Below are 13,371 nucleotides of genomic sequence, written 5' to 3'. Positions count from 1 at the left end.
CTGAATTTTTTATGGTCCATAACCTTTTCTAGTGATGTTTTAAAATTTAATCTGGATTTTCTTTAGAATCGGATCCTCTATTTCCTGAAATACTTTTTGATCATGCACAGATGGGGAAGGATGGAAGATGTAGAGAAAAGGGTGGAGCTGAAGCTCTTAGTTATTGAAACAGGAATGGAGGGTGGGAATGAACGTTAGTCAGGTCTCAGTAGGTCATGTTCTGCACTTGTTTCTTTTGCCCTTTAGGATTGTAGCTTAGTTATGCCCAGCGAGCTTTGTCTCTTTATTCTAGTCTACTCCTCCAGGTCAGAAATAATACCTTGACTTACATGGCCTTTCATTGGGATTGAGAGAACTTTTTTTTTTTTTTTTTAATCTCTTCCATTTTCCTCCTTTCTTTCTGTTTGCAGCTCAGAGGCACGTCCTCACATACATGGAGGATGCAGTGTGCCAGCTTCTGGAGAACAAGGAGGACATTAGCCAGTATGGCATTGCCCGGTTCTTCACTGAATAGTGAGTACATGAATGCTTTGCTAATTGAGCAGGCACAAAGGAGGTACTTGAAAGCAGGCAGGATCCAGGAATGTGGTGGTTTGAATAGGTTTGGCCCCCCATAGATTCATGTGTTTGAATGCTTGGCCACAGAGTGGCACTACTTGGAGGTGTGGAGTTATTGGAGTAGATGTGACCTTATTGGAGGTGTGGTCTTTAAGGTCTCCTATGCTGAACCTCTGCCCAGTGTGGAATCTAATATCTGCCTGGCTGTCTTCTGATCAAGATGTAGAACTCTCAGCTCTTCTAGCACCATGTCTGCCTGTATTCTGTTTTGCTTCCTACCTTGATGATATTGGATTAAACCTGTGGAACTGTAAGCCAGCCCTAATTAAATGTTAGCCTTTATAAGAGTTTCTTTGGTCATGGTTTCTATGCATCAATAAAACTAACAAAGACAGAAGTTGGGACCAGTAATAGAGTGTTGCTGTGATAGGCCTGACCATGCCTTTGTTTTGAGGAATGTGGATTTGGGGATTTTGAATTAGGAAAGTAGTAGAATGTTTTAAGCGAGGGGGGGGGGGCTTAATAGGCTACACTAATAGAAGCATGGAAGAAATGGTGCTGAGAGGGATTTCAAGTGTGGGAGCCTGGCTCAAGGGGTTTCAGAGGAGGAGAATTTTAGCATGTTGCCTAGAGATCTCCCTTGTAATATTTTGGTGAAGAATGTGGCTGCTTTTTGTTCTTGTCTGGAGTCTGCCTGAGGCTAAGGTGAAGAGATTTAGACTACTTGTATTGACAAATCTCAAAACAGCCTAGTATAGAATCTGTCCTGTGGTTCACTCTTATGAATAGCGTTTTGATCAAACCTAGCAAGTTGAGAAAGTAAAAATACAAAATGTTTGGTTCAAGGGTTACCAAGAAGTGGAATGGAACCAAATCATGTGTTCAAGGACATAAACAGATTAAAGATATTCAATGGAATTAGGGAGTGGTGACCTAAGGGTCCTACCCAGCTAAGATTCTATTTTGTGAAAAAGATGTTCCCCAATGGACATTGCCACCTATTCTAAATTTACAATGTGTTTACATGTTAGGCCATTATGACCTGGTTGTTTTCATTTGGACATAAGGAGATATGATTGTGGTTCAAGTTGACAAGGTGCACTGGTTGGTTTTGTGTCAACTTGACACAAGCTGGAGTCATCACAGAGAAAGGAGCCTGAGGTGAGGAAATTTTCTCACCTGAAGGCATTTTCTCAATTAGTGATCAATGGGGAAGGGCCAAACCTGTTGTGGGTGGTGCTATTCCTGGGCGGTAGTCCTGAGTTCTATAAGAAAGCAGTGACTTGAGGTGCCAGGGTGAGTTGGTTCCCTAGGGGAGACCCCTCACTTCTTAGAGGTGAGGGAGGAGCCATGTGAGTGGGGACTGGAAGGAGGGGGTGGCTGGGATTAGGATGTAAAGTGGACAAATGAATAAATTAAAAGAGGTTTTTTAATAAAAGGGCTGGAGAGATGGCTCAGTGGTTAAGAGCACTGGCTGCTCTTTCAGAGATCATGAGTTCAAACCCCAGCAACCACATGGTGGCTCACAACCATCTGTAATGAGATCTAATGCCCTCTTCTGGTGTGTCTGAAGACAGCGACAGTGTGCTGATATATAAATAAATAAATATTAAAAAAAAAAAAAAAAAAAAAAAAAAAGGCAGGCTGAGCAGCCCAGGGAAGCAGGCTGATAAGCAGCACTCCTCCATGGCCTCGCATCAGCTCCTGCCTCCAGGTTCCTGCCCTGCTTGAGTTCCTGTCCTGACTTCCTCCAGTGCTGGATTGTGATGTGCAAGTGTGAGCCAAATAAACCCCTTTCTTCCCAACTTTACTTTTGGTCACAGTACTTCATTGCAGCAGTAAAACCCTGATTAAGACAATGAACGGTAATAGATTAGGTCATTGATGATGGTGTAGCAGCAATGAATCTTGATTGGGCAGGTGGGTTGAGAGCTGTTCCACATGTTCAACATGCCTTTGGTGTAGCTCCTTTGTGTGTCTCATGAACGGTCAAGACTGTAGTAAGTTTTTTGATTCATTAGGTGTGTTTCTGGAGCTTCCTTGTGACTTTTGTTTGTGGTTTGCCTTTTTAGGGTTAACAATGTGTTTTAAAATTTTATGTGTATGAGTGTTTTGTCTACATGAGTTTCTGTGCACCGTGTGCATGCCTGATGCCCATGGAGGTTAGAAAGTGTCAGAGTTCGTAGAACTGCAATTATAGATGGTTGTGAGTCACCATGTGGTACTAGGGATTGACCCAGGGTCCTCTGCAGTGGTGGCTGGGGCTCTTAATCACAGAGCAAGCTCAATAGCTGCATCCCTCTTAGGATTTTTAACTTTCCTTTATTCACAACACTCACTCTGGTTTCCTTTGTTTGGTGATTGTGTTCATGGCTGCTTTTTCTCATGGACTTGATTTGGATGCTGTGCTTGTACACTTTTCACATGGTGTGGTACTAATTGCTTAATGATTACATATTTTTAAAAGGTCATACTTCATTGTAAAGGACTCACTGAGTGTTTGAAAGGGAATATGATTACCATTTTGAGAATATCACTGAACGATTTTTAAGCCAATCAGTTAAAAACACTTTAATATTCATGAACGGTTATTCTAAGGAAACACAGGTGGAGTTAATTTTATTGGTTATTTTACATTTGTTAGTATTATTACTAATATTCCCTTTTTCTTGTGTTTTTGGGACATTCTAAGAAAGGGGGAGTTAACCTTTGATGGCTCCTGTCTTCCTTGAATATAAAGGTATCTATCTTTTCACTCTCGGGTCTCCAGAGGCTCTCTGGACACCAGACATTGTTCTAGTGGTCTAAACAATGTGACTTGTTATTAAAGGGATGTTTGGCCCTCCCTAGCTCTTTTGCTTTGCTAGAGTTCTTGGAAATAAAATTGATGAAATGTAGATTTTTTTTCTTCTCCTTTCTTCATTTAACTTCTTTCCTCCTTCCCTCCCTTCCTCCCTCTCCCCCTCTTTCTTTCCTTCCTTCCTTCCTTCCTTCCTTCCTTTTCCTTCCTTTTCTTCTTTCTTTGTATGGTACTGTGGCTGGAACCTGGTGTCTTGCTTATGTTAAATAAACATTCTAACACTGAACCACTTTCCTAGCCTTAACATCTAGATGTTTTTATACACTGGAATTTTAAGTTTCCAGAGGATAAACTAGTTTCTTGGGAAGAGAACCAGTTTTCTCACTCAGTCTTCTCCAGGATACTGGGTAGAGACGGGGCACTTGTTCTCATGGTGTGGGCTGAATTGACCAAAGTGGACAGAGGATAAAGCCTGAGATTGCATAGCCATGTTTGCCTTTACCGACCTGACAAGGTTCGAGTTTCTAGGCCATTGAATCTGTACCAGCTCTCTGGCAGCTGTTTACCAAGTGAAATATGAGCCCCCTGGGGAATGTTCTTCTGACCGTCTTTCATCCATCCCCACCCCCATCTCCTTTATACATCTTCCCACTGCCCTGCAGGAGTCCTGTGGATGGGCATCATTTCCTTTCACCTTTGCTTTTCCAGCATTGGTGTGGTGTGCAAAGCTTGTAAACATGTTAGTAAACATGTCTTGAATCAGTAACAATTTACATTTTATGCTCTGGCATACTTGTTTAATACTCTTAGTCTTGATCCTCTTATACTATTTTCTCCCCAGTCCCCATCTATTGTTGATTTCAGAGGACAAAGCTATCTATATTCTTCTTTTCAAAAGTGTATACAGTTTGTCTCTGTTTTGATTTTAAAAATCAAACTTCACTGGCCTATGTAAATGACATTGAACTCTAGAGAGCCAGTATGCTGTTGGCTCTTGTAGGTTTTGAGTTTGTTTGTTTTTTAATTAATCTACTAATACACTGTTTAAAAGAAGCTCAAGATTTTTTTTTCATAATATTGATGGAAACCTAGTTGTCAATCGAGCTGTTTCTTTTTCTCAGAAAACTAAAATTCATATAAGGTATGAGAATAGCATATACGTGACACTGTATAGCTTTGGCTCAAGCTAAGTTATTTTGATATGTGAAAAGTGACCCAGCATCAAAGCAACGAAGACATTAAACAGAAAGACTTGAAGTTCTACCCTCAAATGGGCAGTAGTAGCGGTGGTACTCAGAGACCCAGATGGTGGGAGCTTGTGGTTTTGCTTTGTGAACGTGATTTATGTAGTGACAATGCTCTTGTTCAGGGACAGGCTCGTAGTGATTCGGAAGAGAAGGAGAAACTGTTCTCTTCTGGCTAACCTGAGCAGGCTTCTGAGCACCAAGCTGAGATGGCCTCAGGTCTTTGAACTAGGCATCATGGTTACCCCTATTTTATTAATTGATGGAGGTTCCTCAATTTAAATGTAAGAGAGCTTCAAGTTCAAAAGCTAATCATTGTCAGAGCTAAGAAATGAAGCATCACCTGCAGTATGACAAAGTCTGCTGCCCTCTCCCGCCTAACATTACAGAAAGCCTTTACATGACTTTTTTTCTAAGTCTCTTATTGTTTGGGCAGCTTTTGAAGTCTCCCTGAGAGCTCATCGTCCAAGCTCATCATGTAGCTGTGTCTGGTAACTTTTGGGGAGATGAATTAGAGCTGTCTTTAAAGAACAGTAAGTTTGACTTTCTAAAAAGCACATAATCGTGTATACTTCCATCTCGTCAAGCCCATACCTTTCCATACATTGAGCATGGGTGTTTCTCAGAGGACTTTCTGCTGGTTTGACCTTTCACCTGTAATGTCACTTTGATTGCTCATGTTTGAAAACAAGTCCCTAAGTTTGAAAACAAGGTCTTGCAGGAGGGGTTCAAGAGAGACACTGAGGCAGATTGCTGGGCTATGGGTTTCATTAAAAGAGTGACTAACCTGTAGCCTGGTTCTCTGATACCCATGCAGGGATCAGGGAAATGGTTAGGGACCAGCTGTGTAGCTACCAGTAGTGCTTCCTTTGATGAATACTCATTTCCCCAGGTGAGAGATTTTGGCACCTGGAAGTCTGTTAGGTAGGGACCAAGGACAGTGTGTCACATGGGATACCTGCCCATTGATCTCTGTGAATGCAAAGGGCTGCGGAGTGTATTGTGGCCTGAGCAGCAGCTGGACTCTAACACCGCATCCTTGCAGTGTGGCCAGCACTGTGTCTGTGTCTCCAAGACTGAGCACTAGAGAACTTGAAAGCAGGAAGGTACCCCCATAGGATTTACCTCTGTGTACAGTGTCTGCCTTTGATTGTTGTTCTCCAAACAGGAAGGTGAAGGGAATCCATATTTGCAGTGCTCCTATAAGAATGGACCAGGTCAGCACTGGGCCAGAGTCTCTGAGGATATTCATCCAAGAAAATGGGGCGAAGTTGCTGTAACTTAGAGACCACAGCATAGCATGGCCAGGTTCTTGTGGTAAGGGTAACAGGAGAACCATGGTTTTTTTAAGACATTGGAAAGTAATGTTGAGAGAAAGAAAGAAAAAGGCTGGAACTTGAGAACAGCCGTCAGGACTGGGGACCATTCCTCACAGTTAACTGATAGCTACAGCCCTGTGGCGTCAGGGAGCTTGACCTCCACATCCTAATATAGAGAAGAGCAGTGCTGTGGCCTTGCTCCCTGGGCAAGAGGTCCCTTTGTCTCTGTGTTGTATTCCTTTTCATTTTCGCTGAAGTTTCCATGATGACAGCTTTGGTTGCAAGAGTCAGAAGTACATAGACAACTTCATCAGTAGAAGTTTATTAAAGTCTCTTTTAGATTTATTTTTACTTTTATGTATTAATGTTTTGCCTGCATGTATGTATGTACTGTGTGTTCCTGGTGCCTGCAGAAGTCAGAGGAGGACATTGGATCCCCTGGAACAAGAATTATAGATGGTTGTGAGCCACCATGTGGGCACTGGAAAGAGAGCCTGGATCTTCTGCAAGAGCAACACGTGCTCTTCACTGCTGAGCCACCTCTCCTGACCTGATAGAGCTTTATTTTAAGGACAAAATCATAAGCCAGATTTTACTTCAATGCCTACTTTATTTAAGTTTTTCCAAATAGGGTCTTGGTCTCATGTGACCCAAGCTGACCCTGAACTCACTGTGTAACCAAATGTGACCTTGAACTTTTATTTAAAATTTTTTTTACTTATCTTATTATTTTATGTGCATGGGTGTTTTGCCAGCAAGTGGGCCCCTGGCCCACATGCATGCCTGTATGAAGAGAGTATCAGATCCCCTAAGACTGAAGTTACGGTTGTGAGCTATCATGCAGGTGTTAGGAGTTGAACTTGGGTTCTCTGTCAGAGCAACACGTGCACTTAACCACCAAGCTCAACCTTGAACTTCTGATTCTCCTTCTACCTGAGTGCTGGAATCACAGGCATGTGCGATGGGTACTGAACCGAGAACTACTTTGTAAGCTAGACAGACACTCTACCAAGTGAGCTACATCTCCAGCCCCCCTCAGTAACCATCTTCGACTACTTACTACGTGCTTCTGTGTACTTGGCAATGACCTGTATCAGGAGAGAAGACAAGGTGCATACCCTTACAGACATTCTGTGAAGAAGGGATGCCGTAAGAGGTGTGGTTTGTGAACACTGTGCTAAGCATCATTCTCAGCATACATTGTCATTTAATTTCCACACACTTATGAGGTAGTTTATCAGTATTAGTCTCATTTCACACATTTGGGAATTCCGACATATAAAAGTAACATTCTGGAGGTTCTACGGTGATAACTATAATGAGATAAAGAACAGGAAATAACTAGGGTTCTGTGATTAGGATGCGGTGAGTACTGGGAGGAGAAGACCCTGAGAGCCAGCATGTCAGGGGTCAGTAACATTCCACAGGCTACCCCTTCTCTTTGCCTTGATCACCTACTCTGACTTTGTTAGGAAAGATAATTTTCTTCTATTTCATGTGCTACTGTGTTCTTGGCAATGGCTGTCAGGGAATATGCCAAGGTGCATGCCCTTGTGGACTTAATGTTTTAACAAAAGAGCCGTTCTGTAGACAGTAGCTTCCCTCATGCCTTGCTCAGATTTGATCAGAAAAGTAATAAAGCAGTCAGAAAAATTATTTGTGTTATCTTTCATGTAGTATAAGTATGGAAATGGGAGGCTTTATTTATTAGGTTTTTAGGAAAGGAACAATCCAATTTCGTTCCATAGTAATGATCAGAATTCACTTGAGAAGTTGAATGCTTTTTTGGATGACTATCATAAAAAGCTTCAGCATCAAATTTCTTCTTTATTGTCCTGATTAGAAGAAATCCATGAAATGTGAATCTTATTAATTTACTCATAGAAGAAAAAAATCCCAGTAGGGTATACTCATAAATCACTGACGATATAATTCTAGTGAAAACAGTCCTTGACTAGAAAATACAGATGCAGAGACTGGAGAGCACTCACTACTGCCACAGAGGGCCTGGGTCCAGTTCCCTGCATCCTCATAGCAGCTCTCAACAGACAGCTCACAACTGGCTTTTTCTCTAGTGCAACAGAACCCAACTCTCTCTCAGGCTCTGTAGACACCACTGGGCGTGTACCATGCACACAGCCTAAGAAACGCAAACCGTTTCTTCTATAAGGCGGGTGCTCCCAAGGCCTGTAAACGGTCTAGAGCAGTCAGGACAAAGACATTTCTAGAGTTAGCAGGGTTTTCAGACTTACCATCTCTCATGTAAGTGCTGTTGTTTTGATTTATCTTGGTCCCATGGCAGCAGAGGGGCAGAGAACTGGGGCCCGAGAAACTTCCAAGCTTATGCCTGTGCATCAAGGATGGGTATAAGGCTTCCCCAGGCCATTTCTGCCCTATGTTTTCTCTACTTAATTGTTGTTAAATTAAGTCAAAATGTGGTGTAGTTAATAGTGACTGATCCTATTACAGGCTCCTTCCCAGAGCCACCCACTCCTGCCTTTTTCCATAATTCAGCTCTTAGCTAAAGTTGACACATTGAAACAGAAAACAACCATTTCTCATTGTCAGCAGCTGGATTCTCAGAGACTCAGGATTGCCAGGAATAGATTTTCCTTCAGTTAAAGCAGTACTGTCCTGTTACTGGCCCAGACACTTCTGTTAAACTGGCATTTGTGAAATGCATAGTGATGTCTGGCCTTTTCTGTATGAGGAGAGGTTTACTATGAAAGACACACTCCAGGGAGCCACAGCAGGGAATTAAGAGTCACCAGAATCTATCTGATGCTGAGCCATTGAGGATACAAGAACTGTCCATTCCTTCTTCAGGCCCTTCATGTCACCATTACAGGAAACTGTCCAGCAAGCAGCACTTGACCCGGTGACCCAGGAAGTGATTTCACAGCCTACTGGTCCCCTAACTCATTGAGAATGTAGAGCCAAAGGTTAGAGAAGTAGTAACTGGTCCCACTCCCCCTCCCCTCCCCAGTTAAGAGGACCTCAGCTGTTAGGAGCCCAGTTAGAGGAGATGAAGGCTGAAAGACTCCTAAGGTTCACCCATGATACTTCTGTTTCCATGGGAACTGCTTTTGCTAGTATAAAATGTAGGTATAATTCTTCACACTGTAATATTTCTCCTTAGAGAAACAACTTGATTTATTGCAATCTATAAATACTTTAAAGATCAGACTTTACTCAGTCTGAGTCCTCAAACTCGGTCTCTCACAACTCTGTGAATTCCCGGAGTGCTCTCTGGCAGTCAAGTAGACTCACATGAATCTGAATCAACAAATCTGCTGTACTGTTCATAACATAAAGCAGCCTGTCAGAAGTTAACAAATGTTACTTTATCAACAGAGCAATTTAAATTCTTTTGTGCTTTTAATTGTCTCCATAATTTTCCCAGAGCTCCCAAAGCTCTCTGGTGGTGGGGGCAGCCTTGGCACAAGAACAGGAAAGAACAGCCTGGTGCTTGAAGCAGCTCTTTAGAATGAACCGGGATGGGATGGCAGGAAGAGGAGAATGAAGAACAGTTCTGATTGTGGCTGCCACACAGCAGTGGCTCTTCCCTGAGAAAAGAGAAACGAAGGGAAACGAAGCCCTGTACTACTCACATCTACGGAGTGGTTGTCTGGTCACAGCACATGTGTCCTTGTAGCCAAGGACCTGCTCCAAACAAAGTTTTTTCTCAGGATCTGTCAGAGTGGTCAGAGTCAACCTATTTCTTCCCTGAGGCCAGAACTGTGACTCCTTTCTTTGACCATCAGAAGTGGATGCCATCTTATCGGAGATGCCTGTGAATTTATCTGAGGTAGAAGATTCCAAGGATGCTGAGTTTTGGGTTGTGAGAGTAGAAAACACCTTGACTGCAGTTCTTTCATGATTATGGAAACAGCCTTCAATTCGTCCGTTTGTCTTTTTTATTTTTGCTTTTTTCTTCCTCTGATCGGTCTGACTGCATGGCCCTGGCTTGCTCTGTAGACCAGGCTAGCCCAGAACTTGCAGCAATCTTTCTGCCTCCCAAATGCTGGGGTTACAGGTGTGCCTCATGTGTATGATGCTTGGATTCCTTGCCATGTCATTTAGTGCCATCAACAGTGAATGGCTTAATTAATGTCTCTGCTGTGATTTTTCCCCCAGCTCTAGATTATTACCAGGGATGATAACTTTTTCATGTGACAATTAAACAAGTCAAATGACACATAAAATATCTATCTAACCATGTCCAGTCAGCTCTCATTATGTGCAGTTTGCTTCTTTTTGCCTTGTTATTTCTTAAAACGTCATAATCTTCGGCTTCTTCCTCTTTGAAACTGAAATGGGCTCAAGGTTGAGGACTCCAGGTCACCTCATGTTTTATAATAGTTCTTCCTCACTCTACATTCTGTGTGCTTTTGAGATCCAAACAGTTGATAATCAATTTACCATGTGACAGCCACTTAGTGCCAGCCACTTGATTGTTCATTCAGATAACTGTCTAACAGAGCTTCTGTCTCGCTGAATGATGTTCTTCTTTGTATTTTTTTCTGTGCATTGTTGTATCTGTGTGAGGGTGTCAGGTCTCCAGAACTGAAGTTTACAGATAGTGATCTGCCAGGTGGGTCCTGGGAATTGAACCCAGGGCCTCTGGAAGAGCAATTAATGTTCTTAACTGCAGAGCTCTCTCTCCAACTCCCCTCTCTCCTCTCCTCTCCCTCTCCCTCTCCCTCTCCCTTTCCCTCTCCTCTCCTCTCCTTTCCTTCCTTCTCTTTCTCCCCCCACCCCCATTCATCCTGTTCATTTATCTTCAATGTCCTCACTGAATTTCCTCTGCCTCTCAAGATTAAAAAGCTGTCAAGGTGTGATGGGAGACCCGAGGTCCAGTTTTATGGTTTGTGCTCCTCCCTCTGGCTGTGCTGTTCAGGGTAATGGGAAGCAGACCTTCTCTCCTGAGGTCCTCACTCCTCGAGCTGGCAGTCAGACTCCAGCCTCTGAGCAGTTGGAATGCATTGAGAAACCACAGGGCCCGGAGAGAACATTATACAGGCCGTTCCACACAGGGGGATCTATTTACACCACACAAGATGCCGTTTACACATGTGTGGATAATTGTTTATCTGTACACTCTCCTACTTCACCTAATATGTAAGTCACATGCCCTGTTAAGAGGTTTAACTGAGAACTGTTATCTCCAGATTGCCCTGAACATCCAGGGGATTCTACGGAAAGTTTGATGTAAAAACCACCTTTTAAAGAAAGTGTTTTTCTTAGTCTAATGTGATGTTTAGAATTTTAAACCATACAAGTCTGATCCCCAAACACTCTGTTTCTTGCATATTTTTCTGACTAAATGTTTTTCTTCATTCCTTTGCCATACAGTAAGCATTGTGACAAAGCATCATGTATCCATAGGAATGTGCCTGTAAAGAGCTGCACTCTGGCTGAGGATAACGTTCACAGAGGAGCAGAAAACAGGAGCACATGACGAGCTCTTCCGCCATAGCATTAGTTATGCAGACCAGCGAGCCGAGAGAGGGTCTTAGATAAATAAGAGCAGTTACATAGGGCAACACCGAGGAGCTCTTTTTCACTGGGAAAGACAGAATCTGGATAGGAGGGAAAGGGGGCTTTTAATATGGCATGAAAGCACAGTAGCATAATGGTTCAGAATATAGACTTTGGTCTTTGTTTGAGGGCCTGCCAGTGTGGTTTGGGCAGGTTGCTTAGCTTCTTCTGTAAAAACTGAGATTCGTACGTAAAAATGCTTGTTGATGAATTGTTGGGAGGAAGGGTTAAATTACACAATGGGTGTGAAGGGCTTGTTATGCTTAAGGTGAGTGTTGGATAAACTCTGGTCAGTCATTGCCGACCCCACTCATCCTCACGCCTTTACTGCGTGAGTGCCTGTGCCTTACTCAGTGTTGTAGATACTAGGGATGTGGTGGTGAACAAAACATAGGAGGAATCCCGGCCCTCGTGGAGATTCTATTCTAAAATTGTCGTTTTAAGCATTTCTAGCTTTATTTTGCGTATATATGTGTTTTGCATCATACATGTACATACCTGGTGCCTGACAATATTGGAAGATGGCTTTGGACCCCTAGAACTGGAGTTAGGTATGCTTGTGAACCTCCCAGTAGGTAGTGGGAACAGGATCTGCATCCTCGAAAGAGCGGCCAAGTGCTCTTAACCACTAAGACATCTTGACAGCTCCTGAATATCGTTTTGATCCCGACTGTTTTTCTGTGTCTGTACTAATGTTAGAGTTATAAAATGTGGAACGATTGAGCTGGTCTCATTCCTCTCTTCAGCTGCACCAGTGATACATCTTCTAAAGGCAGGATGAAAGCTGTCAGTGTCAGTAACTTACTAGTGGGAAGCTCGGACTCTGCTGCAGGCTGGGGTGGGAGGGTGGGACACTTTCCTAGTGTGGGCGGTGCCCTGGGTAGATCAGCAGCAACATTGTCCATGTTTGAAGGGCAGTTTCTTTCTTTCTTCCTTTCTTTCTTCCTTTCTTTCTTCCTTTCTTTCTTTCTTAATTTCTCTTTCTTTCTTCCTTTTTTATTGGATATTTACATTTCAGATGTTATCACCTTTCTCCCCAATCCCATTCTCCCTCCCTCCCCCTCCCATTGCCTCCATGAAGGTGCTCCCTCTTCCAACCACCCTCTCCCATCTCAGTGCCTTGGCATTCCCCTACACTGGGAAAACGAACCTTTGCTGGACCAAAGTCCTCTCTTCCCATTGATGGCAGACAACGCTATCCTCTGCTGCATATGTACCTGGAGCCATGAGTCTCTCCATGTGAACTCATTAGTGTTTTAGTTCCTTGGAGCTGTGGAGGGTTTGGTTGGTTGGTAATTTTGTTCTTCCCATGGGGTTGCAGACGCTTTCGCTCTGAAGGGCAGTTTCTGCTCACTGTAAAATACAGGTTGACACGGTTTTACCAATTTCTGTTGAGGGCTGCACCTTACATTTGCCTCTTAGAGCAAATACTTGGTTATCTGTTTTGTTTTTTTAATCTCTGCCTATGTTTTGGGTATCTCTTCTTGGTCTTTGGGTTTTGGCAGTTTTGACATTCTTTAAACAGTTTGATTTTTAAAAGTATTTTTTAAACTATTTGTTATTTAGTGCTTCTTGAACCTGTAGCTTGGTGTTTTACTTTTTTTTTTTTTACATTTATTTATTTGTTTTGTGAATGTGTGTGTGAACTTCCACATGGTCACATGTTCCACACTCATGTATAGAGGTCAGAGGACAAGTTGAGGGAGTCATTGTCTCCCTTCACCATGACAGTTCCAAGTTCCGCAGGCTGGACTCAGGTCGTCAGGCCTGGCAGCAAATACCTTTGCCCACTAAGTCAGTTTGCTGGCCACAGCTTGATTATTTGATTGTTTTGTTTTGTTTTCAAATTAGTTCTGGTAAATTTTCAATTAGGAGCTCTTCAGATATACTTCTGTTTTTCCCTTTATTC

The 13,371-nt window shown here is 42.8% G+C and overlaps 1 protein-coding gene across 2 annotated transcripts in view; it reads left to right on the top strand.

Moving 5' to 3' along the window:
* Nucleotides 1-13,371, top strand: part of CSTPP1 (centriolar satellite-associated tubulin polyglutamylase complex regulator 1) — a 147,130-nt gene that overhangs the window by 25,423 nt on the left and 108,336 nt on the right. For both annotated transcript variants that reach the window (XM_080931750.1, XM_080931749.1), the window contains exon 2: nucleotides 411-513. In XM_080931750.1, coding sequence (XP_080787876.1) covers nucleotides 411-513 — 103 coding nt within the window. The remainder of the gene's footprint in view (nucleotides 1-410; nucleotides 514-13,371) is intronic.

This window comes from Micromys minutus (genome assembly GCF_963924665.1).
Source record: "Micromys minutus genome assembly, chromosome: 17".
NCBI lineage: Eukaryota > Metazoa > Chordata > Mammalia > Rodentia > Muridae > Micromys > Micromys minutus.
The sequence above is the reverse complement of the archived record's forward strand: the minus strand, read 5'-3'. Positions and strand labels throughout refer to the sequence as shown.